Source organism: Crinia signifera, chromosome 2 (genome assembly GCF_055691185.1).
Source record: "Crinia signifera chromosome 2, ASM5569118v1, whole genome shotgun sequence".
NCBI classification, from domain to species: Eukaryota; Metazoa; Chordata; class Amphibia; order Anura; family Myobatrachidae; genus Crinia; species Crinia signifera.
In genome coordinates this window covers 390,737,091-390,757,650 of record NC_139218.1, presented here as the reverse complement: position 1 = coordinate 390,757,650, position 20,560 = coordinate 390,737,091, and the positions used below count along the sequence as shown (strand labels likewise).

Here is a 20,560-nt window from a genome sequence, read left to right as displayed (position 1 = left end):
CTACCAACGGTGCACGTTTTCTAGGCAACCTGTGGATCTATAGTAGGAATGAATGCAGCATGTTTTAAAATGTGACAGTTAGTAATGACTACAGCTGTGCACCAGCTAGGTAACCTGGAAAACGTGGACCGTTGGTATATCTCGAGGACCGGTTTGGCCACCCCTGCTCTAGCCCTTCTGCTCCATGGGAGGTTTCTGTCCTCCCTGAGCTCGCCTTACAGTGCATCCAGAAAGTATTCACAACGCTTTCTTTTTTCCTCATTTTATTATGTTACAGCCTTATTTCAAAATGGAATACATTCATTCTTTTCCCCCTCAAAATTCTACATACAATACATAATGACAACGAGAAAAAAAGTTTTTGGGGACATTTTTGCAAGTCTATTAAAAATAAAAAAAACTAACAAATCACAAGTACATAACTATTCACAGCTCAAAAAATTGAGCTCAGATGCATCTTGTTTCTACTGATCATCATTGAGTTGTTCCTACAGCTTAATTGGAGCCTACCTGTGGTAAATTCAGGTGATTGGACATGATTTGGAAAGGCACACATCTATCTATATAAGGTTCCACACTTGGCAGTGCATGTCAGAGCACAAACCAAGCATGAAGTCAAAGGAATTGTCTGAAGACCTCCGAGACAGGATTGTCTCATGGCAGAAATCTGGGGAAGGGTACAGAAAAATATCTGCTGCTTTGAATGTCCCACTGAGCACAGTGGCCATAAATGGAATTAGTTCGGAACCACCTGGACTCTTCCTCGAGCTGGCCGGCCTTCTAAACTGATGGATCGTTGGAGAAGGGCCCTAGTCAAGGAAGTGACCAAGAACCTAATGGTCATTCCTCTGTGGAGAGAGGAGAACCTTCCAGAAGAACAACCATCTCTGCAGCAATCAACCAATCAGGCCTTTATGGTAGAGTGATTAGATGGAACCCACTCCTTTGAAAGAAGCACATAGTAGCCTGACTAAAGTTTGCCAAAATGCACCTGAAGGACTCTTGGTTGGACCATGAGAAACAAAAGTCCCTGGTTGTTATGAGCCGTGACCACTGTTTATAATGGCCCAGCTCACCCTACTCTGTTGGCCCCTCTTAGAAGATGGCTGACACCTGCAGGAACTAGGACTTTGCCTATAGAAGCCACATTTGAAAAGGCCGGTTAGGTCAGCCTCAACTCTGGTGCCACCAGGTGTTGAGATAATACAAAGCACCAGCATCTTCAAGGAGAGGGCCAAGAGGACAACCTAACTACAAGGCCTAGCCTAATGCAGCAGACTGTCAGCCCCCCCACACTATCTGAGGTGGGAAAATAACCAAAAGGAATGCGACCTTCTCGCAAGCATAAAAATATTACACCACACAGACAAAACTCTAACACACAAAAGCACAGCAAACCAACACAAACGCTACAGATGGTACCAATGCACAGAAATGGACCCAGCACGGGTCGCTCAATGCTGGAGCACCACCAGTGCTACCTTGTTGGTGAGCCCAGGGAGAACCAGGTAGATAACAAACAAAAGCACTTAAAAAAGTAAAAATAGCAAAATAAGATAAGTAAACCCAAAGGCTCCAAGTGGGAGCACTTTCGGGACCGGAACCGGACGGACGCTAGTGGACACAGGAGATGAATCATGGGGCTGATCCAACAGGAGCACAACTGGAACTAGGAGCAAACAGTAGCTAGAACCTGGACCACAGGACCAATCACCTGAGCCAGGTCCAGCCAAGTCTCCCGGCTCTAATGGAACAGCTGCGGCTGGCTTCATTGGGTAACCATAGCAACCGCCGGGCGGAAAGTTCTTATTCGCCCAGTCGGAAGCTGTCAGCTGCAAACCTTCCCTGTGTCCCCTGATTGCCGAGCGACCTGCCCCAGGGGATGCTGAAGCGGGTGGCGGAGACTGCGGACTGTCTCTGTCCCTGCCAGCAGAAGCGCTGCCTCTCCCCCCAATGGGGAAAAGCAAACAGTGGCTTCAGGACAACTCTGTCACTGTCCTTGAGTGGCCCAGCCAGCGCCCAGATTTGAATCCGATTTAACAACACTGGAGATATGTGAAAATGGCTGCATTTATTCTGTCTGTGGCCGTAAGGCAGATATGGGGAACCTTTGCCACTCTAGCTGTTGTTGAACTACACATCCCAGCATGCGGCACAAGTTGTTTTTAGCATGGCCAAATAGCAAAACTGTAGCAGGGCATGCTGGGATGTGTAGTTCAACACCGGCTGGAGGGCCAAAGGTTCACGATCGCTGCCATAAGGGAAAGTTTCTTCCAGTTAATGCGACCTCTGTTTAAAATAACAAATAATGGGAACAATATACTTCTCACCCTATTGAGAGGCCAGGGGTGTAACCAATCTCATTCACTGAAAAGGAAAGGAAGGAACAATTTACTGTAGAACCATGAATAGAGAATATATTTGATTTAGTCTGATTGGTCCTATATAGATTCCAAAACTCACAATAACCTGGAGAAGTCTGAAGAACCATCCGTCAGCCAGGAACAGGAGCAGACCACCAGCCTATGAGGCTACTGTGTCTACAACGGAACCTGCTTGCAAGCAGGGAATAGTGCAGGGGAGAGCGTTTAGCCCTCTCTAGTGCCCCTAGCCAAAGCAAACAAAGTAGTAGTAATGCACACGTGGGCAGCAGTAACGGCATGACCAAAGCCAAAGTTATCTATTATCAGCCAAGGATATACCAACTATACCAAGTTGAGGGCCTCGTTGGCTGCGTCAAAGAAACTCCGAATGGCCCCAACCTCAGCTGTGTGGTAAAATAGTCAGCGGAGATTACCAGGTATACAACCTGTCTGATTGGGGGCACTATTTGTCCAATGACAGCATTCAGTCTATGGGTTATAAAGTGAACTAGAATCTTAATCTCGGTGGATAATGAAGTAAAAGGCCAATGTGACTCTGGCAAGAGAAGATCCCGGTCAGGTTTAATGAGGACAATAAGTAAAGCCCCGAAGACAGTGGGAGGAAGGGACAAGTTTGTGGAGAGAACATTCAAAGTTTCGAGGAGGTGTGGAACAGAGTTTTGAAACTTTTTCGTTTGTACCCCTCGATGGGGATCCTATTTACCCCACGGGCTTTAGAATCAGGGAGGGAAGTCAAGATTCTCTGGGGTAAAGGGGGCATTAAGAAAATCAACTGAGAATTGTGGAATAGTCAGTAAGTTTATTTCAACAAGATCATCAATTAAATGGGAATGCAAGTATGTGGACGTAATATAGAGTGATTGGTAATACTGTAAGAAGGCATGGACAGCGGTGCAAAAATAATCACCCTTAGCCAGATTAGGTAAATAACTAGCTCCAGAATCCACATGACAGTAAAGCAAATGTGTTCGGATGCGCCCTCATTGCCCACACCAAGATCTGGGTTTGGGGTCTCACGGGACCTGGCCATTAGTAGATAGCCTCCTACTATCAGCAATTGCCTGTACTGCACAGTGGAACGGTATCTTTCTGCCACCAACTGGCACCTGGACCCACTTACTGCTGTGTTTGCATAGGAACGCTGCTGCCACACCTCCTAACTGGCATCAGTTCACCCCCCCCCCCCATCAGTCAATGATTTGGACCAGGCTCTGTATGGACAGAGGGAGGAGCCTGGAAACGCAGTCCTGCTGGTTCCAAGATGATCAGACAATCTGACAAAGAATTAATGTGTAGTTTTTACATAGAGACACACAAGAATACCTCCCTGGGGGTGTGGGTTGTTAAACAACCATGTCAACCTTTTGACTGTCGACCTAACCATTGTCGACCTAATGCTTGTGTCGGCGTTCCATCCATGTTGACCTTAAGCATGTCGACCTTAGGTGGGTCTACTTAATGACCGTTTCCCGCCAATTCATTTATGGAATAGCAAATGTGTCATGTGTTTGGGGTGTATAGGCCGCCCTCTATGTATATAAATCCCCCTTTTATACTTCCGCTCTGTATACAGTGACCCCTCACTCAGCATCACTTCTAGGCTGCATATCACCAGTTTATCCAGTCAAACCTCCCCCTCCCCAAAACTTGTTCATTATGTGTTCATTAAGGCCAAATTAGGCAGGTGCAGCATTTACCCCTTGAGCCGTTGGATGGATGTGGTTTGGTGTATATACCCCGTCTCCTCTCCTACATGTCAGTGCTGACAGAGTGAGGTGTCATTACTGTAATATGGCTCACCAGCGCTATGAGGCATCAGTAGTAAAATGTTATATAACAGAGGTCCTCAAACTATTGTCTGACGGGGTTAAGGAGCTGAATAAACAAGTATTACAGGACTCCAGCAAGTTATGGCAAAATGGGCGCCACACGCGAGGTAATTGAAGTGAAGTGAGCGCTATGTTGACAGGGAGGCAGTGGGTAATGGTGGGATGAAAAAGGGTGACAGGGGGATGGAATATGGAGACAGTGGGTGTTTACTTAATGACTTAACCAGTTCCCCCCCCCCCCCCCCAAATCCACAGACACATTATCCTAATGGTCAGCCACAAGTAATGACCCCCTGCTGAGGTGGTGGGGACCCACAGTTTAAGAACCTCTGTTCTATAGTATATAACCGCATCTGCTCAGGGATATGGCCTCCGTACGTCCTGATCTGCTGCGTGAATCCGCTTGTGCCTGTAGAGATTCGACTTGCCGGTAAAACATTTTCCACACTCGGAGCAGGAAAATGGCTTCTCCCCGCTGTGCGTCCTCTGGTGTTTGATAAGCGTGGTTTTCTGTGAGAAGCATCTGTTGCACTCGGAGCAGCCGTATGGCTTCTCGCCTGTGTGGATGCGCTCGTGTATGGTGAGGTAGCCCTTACACCTGAAGGACTTCCCGCACACCGTGCACACGTATGGCTTGCTGTCCTCGTGCGTCTGGAGATGCTGCAGAAGGGCTAGCTGATCCGTAAAGTGCCTCCCGCACCGGGAGCAGACGTGTTTCTTCGGGTGACCCTGCTCGTTGTTGGTGACGTGCGACATCAGACTGGAAGGCGCCGCACACTCGGGCTGGCTGTATGGCTTCTCCCTGGGGTGAGTCCTGTGATGTCTAATGAGAGACGATTTCACCGCAAACGTCCGGTCATATTTGGAAAATGAAAATGGCGTCTTCCCCGACGGCGCCCTCTGATGTATCGCCTGACGCTGTCTGCAGGACGGACACCTCCCACACGTGCAGCCTGTATAAGCGCTCTGGGGGGTGGTGGGATCCGGACACTGGGCCCACTCCCAGGTGTAGAACCTCTCTGGGTCAGGTGGCACCGCTGGGCCTGTAGAAAGGAGGACAGCTTTAGTAATCTTCTAAATGAATCCTATGCAACATGTTTAATATACACACGGTATAAGGGACACTACACCGACACACAGTAGAAAAAGCCAATTGAAGGGGTGGAGGGATTATAAAAGTGGAGGAACCAAATAGAGGTAACTTCCCTCCATACACAAATAACACAAAGGACGTCGTAATATTAAACTGGTAAACGCTTATGTATCACCAAAAAAAACCCAGTATCATCCCCCCATCAGCATGTCCGCATTAACAGATTTTTGTCAGTTCCCAGTATATTTTTAAAAGTTTGTACAAGTTGGGTCTGTAGTACGTGGTTACTCCATATACACAGGGTAACACTGCTGCCTTGTCACATGCAGCCCTGTTTTCACTGACACATCACACAACTTCTGATACACTCTGTGCTGCTGGGGACCCTGCTCCTCCCACTATATAACTCTCAGTCTGTGGCTTCCCGCTGCCTCCATTCCACTCCTCACATCATGTCATTGCCCCTGTCACATGCAGCCCTGTCCTCACTGACACATCACTCATCTCCTGATATACTCTGTGCTGCTGGGGACCCTGCTCCTCCCACTATATAACTGTCTGCTGCTTCTTGCTGCCTCCATTCCCCTCCTCACATCATGTCACTGCCCCTGTCACATACAGCCCTGTCCTCACTGACACATCACTCATCTCCTGATATACTCTGTGCTGCTGGGGACCCTGCCCCTCCCACTATATAACTTTCAGTCTCTGGCTTCCTGCTGCCTCCATTCCCCTCCTCACATCATGTCACTGCCCCTGTCACATGAGGACGCAGCGGCATTAATCCTACAGGTGTTAGCAGGAATCCCGGAGACAGTACTCAGCCAGTGGCCAGACACAGAGGGACCCGATTCCTGACCGCACACTACTCCTCCACTACCAGAGACAGTACACAGCCAGCGGCCAGACACAGAGGGACCCGATTCCTGACCACACACTGCTCCTCCGCTACTGGAGGACAGTACACAGCCAGCGACCAGACACAGAGGGACCCGATTCCTGACCGCACACTACTCCTCCGCTACCGGTGACCGTACACAGCCAGCGGCCAGACACAGAGGGACCTGATTCCTGACCACACACTACTTCTCCGCTACCAGACAGCGGCCAGACACAGAGGGACCCGATTCCTGACCGCACACTACTCCACTACCGGAGGCAGTACACAGCCAGCGACCAGACAAAGAGGGACCCGATTCCTGACCGCACACTACTCCACTACCGGAGACAGTACACAGCCAGCGACCAGACACAGAGGGACCCGATTCCTGACCGCACTCTACTCCTCCACTACCGGAGACAGTGCACAGGCAGCGGCCAGACACAGAGGGACCTGATTCCTGACCGCACACTACTCCCCCGCTACCGGAGACAGTACACAGCCAGCGGCCAGACACAGAGGGACCTGATTCCTGACTGCACACTACTCCTCCACTACCGGAGACAGTACACAACCAGCGGCCAGACACAGAGGGACCCGATTCCTGACCGCACACTGCTCCTCCGCTACCGGAGACAGTACACAGCCAGCGGCCAGACACAGAGGGACCCGATTCCTGACCACACACTACTCCTCCACTACTGGAGACAGTACACAGCCAGCGGCCAGACACAGAGGGACCCGATTCCTGACCGCACTCTACTCCTCCACTACCGGAGACAGTGCACAGGCAGCGGCCAGACACAGAGGGACCTGATTCCTGACCGCACACTACTCCCCCGCTACCGGAGACAGTACACAGCCAGCGGCCAGACACAGAGGGACCTGATTCCTGACTGCACACTACTCCTCCACTACCGGAGACAGTACACAACCAGCGGCCAGACACAGAGGGACCCGATTCCTGACCGCACACTGCTCCTCCGCTACCGGAGACAGTACACAGCCAGCGGCCAGACACAGAGGGACCCGATTCCTGACCACACACTACTCCTCCACTACTGGAGACAGTACACAGCCAGCGGCCAGACACAGAGGGATCCGATTCCTGACCGCACACTACTCCTCTGCTACCGGAGACAGTACACAGCCAGCGGCCAGACACAGAGGGGCCTGATTCCTAACCGTACACTACTCCTCCACTACCGGAGACAGTACACAGCCAGCGGCCAGACACATAGGGCCCCAATTCCTGACCATACACTGCTCCTTAATATAAGGACACGCTCCACTCACTTCCACTCGTAAGTCATGTGGATATTTCAAATTGTGAGGAGGGGTACTCATAAATGAAAAGCCTAATCATGGGGTACGGGAGAGGAAAAAGGTTAGGAACCGCTGGTATAAAGCTTAGTACTTCTGGCCCATTAGGTGTTCAGCCGGCTACACGGTAAGGAAACCTCTCTCTATAAGGAAACCTGTATTTTACATCATTGTTTCTTTTTTAATTTTGTTTATTATTTAAATCACACATCAAAAATAACAAATACAAAGAAATGTAACAATAACACATTATATCATATTATACATCATATGAATATAACATTATGCGTGCACCTTGGTTTTGAGATGGATAAATTAGGGTAGTCAGGAGACGGGAAGGAAGATAAGAGCTGGAATGAGAGAAGGAAGAAGATGATGGGATGAGAGACAAGGGAATGGAGAATGAGGGAAGGAATGGGAGGAAAGGGATAAGAGGGATGAAGGTGAGAGAGGGAAGGCAATGAGAGGGTAAAGGGATGAGAAATGCAAGGGGAAAAGAGAGAGAAGGAGATAATAGATGTGAGGGGATGAAGGAGCGAGAAGGATGGAGAATGGACGAAGGAGATGATAGTGGGGGAATGAGAGATTGAAGGAGAGCGCAGGTGTGAGGGGATGAGAGGAAGGGGAGGATGGGTGTGGGGTGATTAGAGGAAGGGGAGGATGGGTGTGGCGTGATTAGAGGAAGAGGAGGATGGGTGTGGAGGGGATGAGAGGAAGGAGAGGATGGGTGTGGGGTGATTAGAGGAAGGGGTGGATGGGTGTGGGGTGATTAGAGGAAGGGGGGGATGAGAAGATGGGGGGTGTGGGGTGATTAAAGGAAGGAGAGGATGGGGGTGGGTGGGGGATGAGAGGGAAGCACATGAGAGAGGAGTGGATCGGTGTGTATAGGAGGGGGGTTGAGAGGTAGGAGATAAGAAAGTATACAGGAGAGGGCAGGTGTGAGTGGAGTCCTAATGTTTAGTCTAGCTAAATGATAACGGTCATGAACTCAGAAGTATAACTGGTCCTACAACTTTACCAAATATACAAATCATCAGTCACTGAGGGTCAAATAGATTTTTTTCAAAAGTCTGTCAATATATCCATGGTCCAGTTCCAAAAATATCAGTTCTCTTCTCAGAAACCAATCCATCATTGCAACACCAACTTTCTTATGCAGCGGAAGTTATGGAAGTAAATTGGCCTGTTCTCCAACAACTCCAACCATCAGTGGTCAAAGAAGCTACCTTCGAGCAACAGAGATGCAGCATTTCCTTTCCCCATCACTGCTTTCCCGTGAGCGGATTGGCTTCCCTGTCATGCTTATCAATACAGCCCACAAAATGTTTCCAGCCCACCATATAAATCAGCAATACTATAAATGTGACATAAGACCATTCCGATGTCCCTTCACTTTCATAACACATTTACACCACAAAGTAATTTAGACAAAAGGAGAGGATGCCCCCAAGGCGTAACTATTATTAGTCACATTTTGTGATGGATCCGGAACTAGATGTCCATTTACTTGCAAAATTTCCAAAAGCAAAAAAGCACGAGGCCACCGTAAATTCCATTCCGTGGACATTTTTTTCCAGTTCATTAATGATGCTCATTTTGTATCAGAATGGCGGCTCAGTCACCTAGATGTACATGATGTACCCCCGATATGAATTTTCAGATGTCGACGGAGATTCGAGCGATGAGCGAAGCTATTGCCGCATTCAGAACACACAAACGGCCTCTCCCCGGTGTGAATACGCTGATGTGTGACAAGTTGGGCGGCTTGGGCAAAACTCTTGCCACATTTACAGCAATGAAATGGTCTCTCCCCGGTGTGAGTCTTCATATGTAACAGGAGACGTGACATCTGACAAAAGGATTTCCCACAATAAGAACATTTAAACAGTTTGTTCTCGGAGTGACATCGATAGTGGACATTAAGCGCCAATTTGGAAGTGAAACACATTCCGCAGATCTGGCACTTATACCGATCACTGGCGCTATGCGTTTGCTGATGGGTGACGAGGGCTGAATGATTAGGGAAACATTGCTGACACTGCAAGCACCGATGCCTCTTCTTAGGATAGTGTGAGGGGGCACGCGGTCCTGTTGGGGACAAATGTACCAATATAAACCCTCTGTACATTGGATGGGTCACAGCACAACCTGCCATAAACCATACATACATACCATTTAGACTTCACGTTTTATATAATACAGAATTGCTCCTTAAACATTAGCCCTGTCATTCCTAGATAACATTAGAGTTTGTCGGTAAATGATGCCATACCCAGTAGACCATTCCATACAGTTTGGATTCCGGGAAAAAAGCCCATGTAAGTCGGGATTCCGATGTCAGAGAAACAAACGTTGGAATCCCAACTGTCGGTGAGTCATCCGGCACCCTGGTCTAAGCTCTGTGCTACTTACGTCCATAGATCCATCACCCTTGGTTATAAATCATCGGTTGAAAATGTGTGGCTGGAGACCACGCCCACATGACCAAGATGGCGGTTATGGCACTGAGGGGATCGGCTCTTCTGTTTCTGCATCACTTTTGAACGGACCAATCAGTGCTGAGGGGTAAATGCGATTGGCAGGACTGCAGCCAGGAATGCTTAGCCCCAGACTGCAGCAAAAGGCTGGTCTCTGCATTATTCTGAGACATGGCATAGACAAATTCCAGAGCTGGGACTGGTGCCAACAGTAATACACACGTATTCTGTATATAATAAACTGGATTAAAAATATAAGCAGCTCAGGGTGTATGCACTGAGGGGCTTTACCTGTCCAAACATGCTGGGCATAATCGCCCAGTGTGTATGGACCTTATCACAGGAAGTGTGTACATGCTTGTTACATTTCCTGCAAAGCAAGAGGTGCAAAGTGTCTAAATATTGCAATGTATACACCCTAGGGTTCAGTTCCTTGGCCACTACATTTCTGCAAACTCTATACAACATCTGACAGGAGGACACTTATTTGTAACTTAAAACCTCCTAATACAATCCAACAGCTCAGAACATTTTTGGGAATGGATCCTTTCAGCATCACAGAAACTACAAGTGGTCTATTTTACTCAAGGGCCAACATGCCCAAGGACCTTTAAACATGGCTCAATAGCAGCTGGATGCTGTCAATTGAAAACAAACATTAAGGGCGGTACTCAATGCTGCAGTTTCTGACAGCATTAAGGGCAGTTTCCGAGGAAACAGATCCGACATTAAAACAAGTCGGATCTGTTTTGTGGGAGAGGACCGCGGATTGTTGAATTAATGGCCGTTTTTCAACAATACGCTGACACGCCCACTTTCCGACACTCGACAGACAGAATCTTTTCCCCCACTGTCCAGTTAGTCGAGCTGAGCCAAACCGGCCCGGGATTCTGACTGTCGGGACGTTCCCACAGTTGGAATCCCGGACTGAATACCCCCGTTTGTCTGCCCCTGTTGATTTAGTGAACTTTGAAACATTTAATGTTCCCCAAATATATAACACATACATGTATCGTCCCAATGCAGACTTACATTTATTTGTGTATGGGTCCTGCTTCTATGTAAATGGTGAACTACATAAAGGATACAAGATGACCACTGAAACAGTCTAATAGAAAAACCAGTGCCTCCAGCCAGCTCAGCAAAGTAAGATTTACACAGATTCTAGATATGCATTTGGAATTGCACATGATTCTGGGGGTATATGGAAAAGTAGAGATTTTGTAGGATCTGCAGCCAATGAAGCATGCTGCCTTTCCATTGCCTACAAAGTAGTAAGGTATCAGTAGAGTATCTCACAGGCATTTTACCACTTTCAGAGGCCACAAATTGATTTTACCCAGTTACCTAGGTGTCATGGCTATGTGTATGTCTTGGTGTGTACAGATCTATTTTCAAAATGTCAAATTGGCCAGAGGCATGACCTTAGAGGGCAGCAAACACAAAGAAAGTTGCTAGAAAGCTTCTACAGAAAGTTGTATGCAGATGGATCACACTTAACATAAGTTGTCCTAGGATGCATATATTATGAGACCTAGGTGTCACACAAGCCTTTCACACCCCCTATCATCCTCAGGGCTGTGGGCATGTTGAGAGGTTTAATTATACACTACAATTAAAGTTACAAAAATGAATGGCAGAAACAAATAAGCAATGATTGGAACGATAAGATATATAATCTTATACTGAAGATAATCTTATGTCAAAGAATGTTCACTAATTATATTTACAGAAGTATTATATTATCTTATACTAGGCCAGTGAATATCTTCTATAGGCTATATATAATGACTGCGTCCATTAACATGAGTTATGGTTAAGGAAAAATGTATTCAGTCTGCTAATTAAAGAGCTTAGCCAATATTAGTAAGTTAGCCAATACTGCCCCCTACGGCTGTGATTTTTCCAATGTATATATGTAATGTTTGGAACTTGTTTACACATGAGCAGTTTGAAAATCAGATAAGAAACCTATATGTGATAGGGCTGGAGAGCAGAGAGTATCGGGGTGAGAAGGGGACAACTACATCAGTAACATCCAGGACTAATGTATGAATCTTTCACCAATATTGGTGGATTAATGGACAGGACCAAACATGCAGCAGGGTTCCCGTTTGCACACACAGTCCTTCATTCTGCATTAACTTTATAAAGTTTCAACTTAAGTAACAGGGTGAAACGCACGTTTGCTTTTGGGGGACAGTGACTGTACACACACCTGGCCCACAGACAGCACCTCCTTTCCTCATACTTTTCGAATAAGATAACACTGAATCTTGATTCCCAAAATCCCAGGATGTCACTCAGCTGTTCCATGCTAAACATTCACTGTCTGCAGGCACACGTACAGCAACAGAATCAGATAGAAAGTGAGGCCTTTTCCAATTTATTGGAGTACTAATGTTGCTGTGAGAGATGTGCAAAATAGCCAATAAAAAATAAGAGCCTCGCTCATGGGCGAAATATTTAACTAACCTTCAATTAATTGACTTCAAATCATTTGCTGCCAATAACTACAGTGATTCATATTCTCAGTGGTGTAGCTAGGTGCCATGGTGTCCGGAGCAAGGGCATGTTTGTGCCCCCCCCCCCCCATTTGTAGTAGGCAGGACTCTTGCATGGCGAATATTGTATCACACATCTTAATGTCCATTGCGCATTTTAGCGAACTTTGTAATACCCATTACACATAAAGCCACACATGATGCCTATAACATACTATATAACACACCGTAATGCCCGTTACATACTATATAACACACCGTAATGCCCATGATATACTATATAACACACCGCAATGCCCATTACATACTATATAACACACCGCAATGCCCATTACATACTATATAACACACCGCAATGCCCATTACATACTATATAACACACCGTAATGCCCATTACATACTATATAACACACCGTAATGCCCATCACATACTATATAACACACCATAATGCCCATTACATACTATATAACACATCGTAATGCCCATGACATACTATATAACACACCGTAATGCCCATTACATGCTATATAACACACCGTAACGCCCATTACATACTATATAACACACCGTAATGCCCATGACATACTATATAACACCGTAATCCCCATAACATACTATATAACACACCGTAATGCCCATGACATACTATATAACACACCGCAATGCCCATTACTGTACATACTATATAACACACCGTAATGCCCATTACATATTATATAACACCGTAATCCCCATAACATACTATATAACACACCGTAATGCCCATTACATATTATATAACACACCGTAATGCCCATTACATACTATATAACAAACCGTAATGCCCATTACATACTATATAACAAACCGTAATGCCCATTACATACTATATAACTATTATTATTATAATTTTATTTATAAGGCGCCACAAGTGTTTCGCAGCGCCGTACAAAGGAACAATACAGGGAGACAAAACTTGGCATAACATTGAATAAATAACAAAAATACAGTACAAATAAAGAGCACCACAGTTCAATACACATTACAGCTTAAATGTAAGTAGTGAGGACCCAATCAACATACAACTAGAGGCTTGAGGCCAATGATGGAGATGAGTATGAAGATGGTCACTGAGTGTTGGAGTAAAGGAGAGCTGTGAGTGAAATGTGAAGAGAAGTGGGCTTTGACAACAGGAGGGAAGAGGGCCCTACTCGGAGGAGCTTACAATCTAGTAGGAAGATTGTAACACACCGTAATGCCCATTACATACTATATAACACACGGTAATGCCCATTACATATTATATAACACACCGTAATGCCCATTACATACTATATATCACACCGTAATGCCCATTACATACTATATAACACACCGTAATGCCCATTACATACTATATAACACACCGTAATGCCCATTACATACTATATAACACACCGTAATGCCCATTACATACTATATAACACACCGTAATGCCCATTACAGATTTGACACATAAGTGACACTTACCAAGATGCTCTTTGCTAGGAACTACTTGCTCAATGCCAAGGGGCTTCATGCTCAATGCAAGGGGGACTGAACTTGCTCGTTGCCAAGGGGGACTGAAATATCTCGATGCCAAGGGGGACTGAAATTGCTCATTGCCAAAGGGGGCTGAATCCTGCTGTAACCCGCTCCCCTGCTTTGCCTGGCTGTCCGACGCTATTTTCAATTCGTCTCCCGCTGGACCACTAGCCAATAGGCGCTCACAGTCCAGCAGCCACTAATGCTGTCTGCCGCTATGTTCAATTCAAGTCTCCTGCTAGACCACAAGCACCTATTGGCTAGCGGGCCACAAGCGCCTATTGGCTATTGAAAATAGTGGCAGACAGCCGGGCACAGCGGGTGAGCTGGGTGGGCATGGGAGCTGGCGAGGGTGCCGGCGGCAGAGTGTGCGGTGCGCAACTCTGGCACCCTGTGATTTTTCGGCACCCGGAGCTCGAGCTCCGCTGGCTCCACCCCTGCATATTCCTCAACTACAGCCCTGGTATTTATAGCAAATATTTTGCACATCTCTCACAGCAACATTGGCACTCAAAGGGTTAACAATCTATTCCAGTTTGGCAACTCTTATTATACTCCCAAATACATATGGAGCAGCCAATGCCATAATGGGAGACTTTTTCATTTGATTTGCAGACTACACTACGTGAGACATTTGCTGAACGGTCAATGTGTGATGTCAAACATATTATTCACCCAAATGAATGAGTCACAAGAAATAAATGGTTTATTTTTTTGAAAATTGAATACAAAACAGACAATTTTGATGTTTATCACACTTAGGACCAGATGCACTAAGCTTCAAAAAGTGATAAACAACCAGCCAATCCGCTCCTATCTGTCATTTTTCAAACCCAGCCTGTGACATGACAGGGTAGGAGCTGATTGGCTGGCTGTTTATAACTCTGCATTTTATCACTTTTTGAAGCTTGATAAATCTGGGCCACTTTATAGGAGAGAAACATTTTTTATTCATTTGGTACTCCTACTAAATATATCAAACCATGTGCACTGCAGGTGGGGCAGATTTACTTATTTATTTACAGTTTCTTATATAGCGCAGCAGATTCCGTTGCGCTTTACAATAGTAGACAGTGATAATACAAACTGGGTAACAGCAGACAGACTTGGAGGTAGGAGAGCCCTACTGCAAGCTTACAATCTATAGGGATATAGGAGGGAAACACAAGGACAGGCACCAGTAATAGCATAGCAGTCCTACCAAGTTACAAGTCCAGAAGGGAAGCTATATAATACATAAGTGCCTCAGAGGGTTATGTGTGCGGTATATAAATATGATAGGCTTGCCTGAAGAGGTGAGTTTTCAGGGAACACTTGAAAGTTTGGAGGGTAGTGGAGAGTCTTATTGTGCGTGGAAGGGCATTCCATAGGATGGGAGCAGCCCGATAAAAGTCCTGTAATAATGAATGGGAGCTTGTGATCCGTGCAGAAGAGAGACGCAGATCTTGTGTAGAGCGCAGTGGTCGAGATGGGAGATATTTTGTGATAAGTAGAGAGATATATGCTGGTGCAGTGTGGTTAATAGCTTTATATGCAAGTAGAAGTGTTTTATATTGAATACGGTAAGATACAGGCAACCAATGAAGGGACTGGCAGAGCGGATCGGCAGACGATGAGCGTCTTGGAAGGAAGATCAGCCTAGCAGCAGCATTTAGAATGGATTGCAGAGGTGAGAGTCTGTTCTTGGGAAGACCGGTTAGGAGACTATTGCAATAATCAATGCGGGATATAATGAGTGCATGGATAAGAGATTTAGTAGTGTCTTGTGTGAGATAGGGTCATATTTTGGATATGTTTTTTTAGATGCATGTAACATGATTTGGAGACAGATGGAATGTGGGGAAGAAAGGACAGTTCAGAGTCGAGGATGACCCCTAAGCTCGGAACTTGTGGGGTAGGGTAGATTGTCGAGTTGTCAACAGCGATGGAGATGTCATGATGGTAACTGTTCTTAGTTGGCGGGAATATAAGTAATTCTGTTTTGAAAATATTGAGTTTGAGTTGGCGAGAAGACATCCAAGATGAGATGGCAGAGAGACATTCAGAGACTCGGCCCAAAACCACTGGTGACATCTCTGGGGTTTATAGAGTTGAACTGAAAAGGAAAGTCAGAAGTGACTTGAAGGGAACCCGACAAGGTTTTTTGGGGTAATAATATATGTTTGATATGGTGTCTATTAGTTAAAACATAACTTTTAATTATCGAAACACTTAAAAAACGGATTTAGCATAAGAAGGGTTGCACATTTACTGAGGAAATTCAGTTTATTGAATTAATTCTTTCTCCTCCAAGCAGTGAATCAAAGTAGTGCTGACTAGGTCAGGTATTTGATAATGGATAAACTTGGCGAAAATTAGTCACACATATAGCTATTTCTTATTCTGGCAGTTATAACAGAAAATGATGTCTGTTTATCATCTAGGATTGAAATAGCAATTCAGATGGCGCAGGACACACCACCCCTCGGTAATAAATTGAAATTGTCAAATGTGATATCAGACGAAAAAAAAGGGGTTTAGAGTCCTTTACTGAAGCATAAGGTGGTCCCGTTAGCGTTATGTTGCTACACAGGCGCGTCTGTCCTGTAGACAGAGCTGCGTTAAGTGGAGCGGCTCTGGAGTTAGGGTGCTGCTGAATAAATTTGTTTGCAGGCACAGCCTGCTTTACCTTGCTGCCCAGATGCAGCGAAGAAGGCGGGAGGTAGTCAGACGCCGGAGCGGAGTGTCCGTGGAGAGCACGGTCGAGGGTGTCCTGAGGGGGGTGTGTCCTGCCAGCTTTTACTCTCATCTTAATTTTCGTGGTTTCCACTCCAGGGAGGATCGCCTCACCCCGTCTCTCTCATCCCCAATCCTATACATTGTAAGATTGGGGACAGCAGAAGTTGGGCTCAGACACAAGACTCTCCCTCTTTCATACTACCCTATATCTCACCTCCTAGTGACTCTCTCATTGGCCCTCCTGCTAATTACTCACCCTGCAAGGCCTTGATGGTAACAGGGAGGATCCTATTACTGCAGGACCAACAGCAGAAGCACGCTTGAGCTCACTTTCCACCAGCAGGGCTCTCGCACTTCAAATATACGGCCATACCTCACTGAATCGCCTGGTACCATCCGAACCCAGAAGCTAAGCAGTGAAGGGCCGGCCAAGTACCTGTCTGGGGAACTAACAGGGAATAGTCGGTGTCGTAATTCACCTCAACAGCAGAAGCCAACAGCTGTGAGAGTGACGCTCCATTCACATCTCCTTACTTCTACCCTGATTTTCTCCTGTCAAGCTATGACTCTAAACCCCTTTTTTTTCGTCTGATATCACATTTGACAATTTCAATTTATTACCGAGGGGTGGTGTGTCCTGCGCCATCTGAATTGCTATTTCAATCCTAGATGATAAACAGACATCATTTTCTGTTATAACTGCCAGAATAAGAAATAGCTATATGTGTGACTAATTTTCGCCAAGTTTATCCATTATCAAATACCTGACCTAGTCAGCACTACTTTGATTCACTGCTTGGAGGAGAAAGAATTAATTCAATAAACTGAATTTCCTCAGTAAATGTGCAACCCTTCTTATGCTAAATCCGTTTTTTAAGTGTTTCGATAATTAAAAGTTATGTTTTAACTAATAGACACCATATCAAACATATATTATTACTTATAAGCGTGCCCCAAAAAACCTTGTCGGGTTCCCTTCAAGTCACTTCTGACTTTCCTTTTCAGTTCAACATTTGAACTCCATTTGGGAGCACCACCAACCGTTAGCCCTTGCCGTTTAATTTTACTACCGAGCAACGGCACACATGTTGGTCTATATTTCAAATTTTCATTAAAACCTTACCTGTGCCAATCCAACTCAACCCCAAAAGAAGTTTATAGAGTTGAGTATCATCCGCATATAAGTGATACTGAAATAAGAAAGAGCTGATTAGTTTGCCAAGAGAGGAAGTATAGATTGAGAAAAGCAGAGGACCTAAGACTGAACCTTGCGGAACTCCGACTGACAGAGGTAATGAAGATGAAGTAGAGTCAGAGAAGCGAACAGTGAAAGAGCGATCAGATAGGTAAGATGTGAAGCAGGAAAGGGTTGTATCATTAAGACCTAGGGAGTGTAGTGTTTGTAAGAGAAGAGTGTGATCCACAGTGTCAAACGCAGCAGAAAGATCTAGAAGAATAAGCAGTGAGTAATGGCCTTTAGACTTAGCAGTTACCAGATCATTCACCACTTTAGTCAGTGCTGTCTCAGTGGAGTGTTGAGAGCGAAAGCCAGACTGAAGCGGGTCTAATAGGGTGTGAGAGTTAAGAAAGTTTGTGAGGATGTAACATGTTCAGACAGAATTAGATTTGGGTGGGTATTGTACCTCAAACGGATATTTATATTGCAGTGTATAAATAAAGCAGTTAGTATTTACCCTGCACAGAAACAAAATAACTCACCCAAATCTAACTCTGCACAAGTTACATCTGCCCCACCTGCAGTGCACATGGTTTTGTCTATTAAAGAAGGAGTTTGCTTTTGCGAGTGAACCATAATCAGGACCACAGAGTAATCAATGCGTGTAATATCCCCAATCTCAGTCCCTAGTAATGTGCTGTATATTATATACGGGCACACATGAGGATGTGGTTACACATTATCAGCCATACAGACAGTCCCTTACACTGCGTGTAGTCCCCATGCCCCCTGTACTCCAGCTTGCTCTGGCTATACCGGAAGAGTTTATCATAGTTGTGATCCATATTAGTGTCAAGGAATCAGTTGCAGCTGGGATTATTTGCGGCAGCCGACCTCTCACAGTCCAGGATCCTTTCTACTATACTCCCCTCTCCCAATGACAGTCCTGAATGTAATCAATACAAACACATAAAAGTTACACATGTATCAGAGACAGCTCTGAGGTCCTTCATTCTCATGACTAAATACCCCTTTTACACCAAAACACCGGGTCGCACCCTGGCTTTTGGACCCAGCTTCAACCCGGCGCTTGGTACCTTTTACACCGGTGGCGGTTCCTGAGCCAGCACTTAGAGGACATCCTCTCCAAGCGCCGGGATCGCTGTGCCTCCAGCCCCCGTGCACTACCTCAGCCCCCATCCGCTAGGTGAATAGATGACGCATACAGGCATCCATTCACCTCCTCCCTGCTTCTGCTGCTGTCTGCAGAGTACAGAAGACAGCAGCGGAGGCTGTGAGCATCTCCCCCCTCCCAACCTGCAGACCGGAGGTTGGGCTTCCCCCATTGATGTAAACCCGTTTACAATGTTCTTTACCCAGGTCAGGACGTCTGGGTAGAAGTCCTGTGTAAATGGTCAGGGGTTGACCCATTTACACCGCCACTGACCCGGGTTTTGGAGGCAGTGTAAAAGTATACGTAAAAAAAAAAAGAAATGTCTCTTGTATATGCGCAGTTTTAGATGAATCTGCAACGGGACACAGCCCTTTGCTTTTGGTGGGAACACAAGTCTGTCCTGCACGTAAGAGGCAGGTCATTCACCTGGATTGGCGTGAGCTTTCTTATGTCGCCATAAATTTGAGTGATCAGAAAAGCAGCGGCCGCACTGGGAACACACAAATGGCTTCTCCCCGGAATGCGTGCGCTGGTGCGTGACAAGGCTGCATTTCTGGGCAAAGCACTTTCCGCAGTCTGAGCACTTAAATGGTTTCTCGCCAGAGTGTAGCCGCTGATGCCTGCAAAGAGCAGATGTCTCTGTAAAACATTTCCCGCACTGCGGGCATCGAAATGGCCTCTCCCCAGTGTGGGTACGCCGATGTTTCTCCATGTCGGCTTTCTGGGAAAAACATTTGCCGCATTCCATGCACTTAAATGGCTTCTCGCCGGAGTGAATCCTCTGATGTATAATAAGAGCAGAGCTGTAGGGAAAACATCTCCCACACTCCAGACATGAAAATGTCCTCTCTCCAGTGTGTGTTCTGTGATGGTTCTTTAGACTTGACCTCTGATGAAAGGATTTCCCACAGTAAGAGCAGTGGAACTGCTTGTCCTCGGTGTGACATCGCTGGTGGGCGGTAAGTGCCAGTTTGGAGGTGAATGGCACCCCGCAGACCGAGCATAGGTACAGATTACTGGCACTATGCGTCTGCTGATGGGTGACGAGGGCTGAATGATTAGGGAAACATCGCTGACACTCCGAGCACTGATGCGTCTTCTCAGGATAGTGTGAGGAGGCGTGCGGACCTGTTGGGGACAAAAGTACTAAGATAAACCCTCTGTACATTAGAGATTGAGGATGTTATACACAGTGATTACTCTGGGACTACACGCAGTGTAAGGGACTGACTGTATCGCTGATAATATGTAACCACATCCTCATGTGTGCCCGTATATAATATACAGCACATTACTAGGGAGTGAGATTGGGGATATTATACACATTGATTACTCAGGGGATACACGCAGTGTAAGGGACTGTCTGTATAGCTGATAATATGTAACCACATCCTCATGTGTGCCCATATATAATATACAGCACATTACTAGGGACGGAGATTGGGGATATTATACACA

General features: G+C 46.0%; 1 protein-coding gene and 1 pseudogene across 2 annotated transcripts in view; one reads left to right on the top strand and one right to left on the bottom strand.

The window, feature by feature from the left end:
• Positions 1–246: 246 nt before the first annotated feature.
• LOC146058213 (uncharacterized) overlaps positions 247–20,560 on the bottom strand; it is an 88,025-nt gene continuing 67,711 nt past the window's right edge. The window contains exon 12 of one of the 2 annotated variants that reach the window (XM_083170350.1): positions 247–5,256. In XM_083170350.1, coding sequence (XP_083026476.1) covers positions 4,571–5,256 — 686 coding nt within the window. In that variant the 3' untranslated portion in view covers positions 247–4,570. Of the gene's footprint in view, positions 5,257–17,821; positions 20,231–20,560 lie in introns of those variants that run through there. The other variant, XM_083170349.1, reaches the window with a different exon arrangement.
• Positions 17,111–17,228, top strand: LOC146061337 (5S ribosomal RNA; annotated as a pseudogene).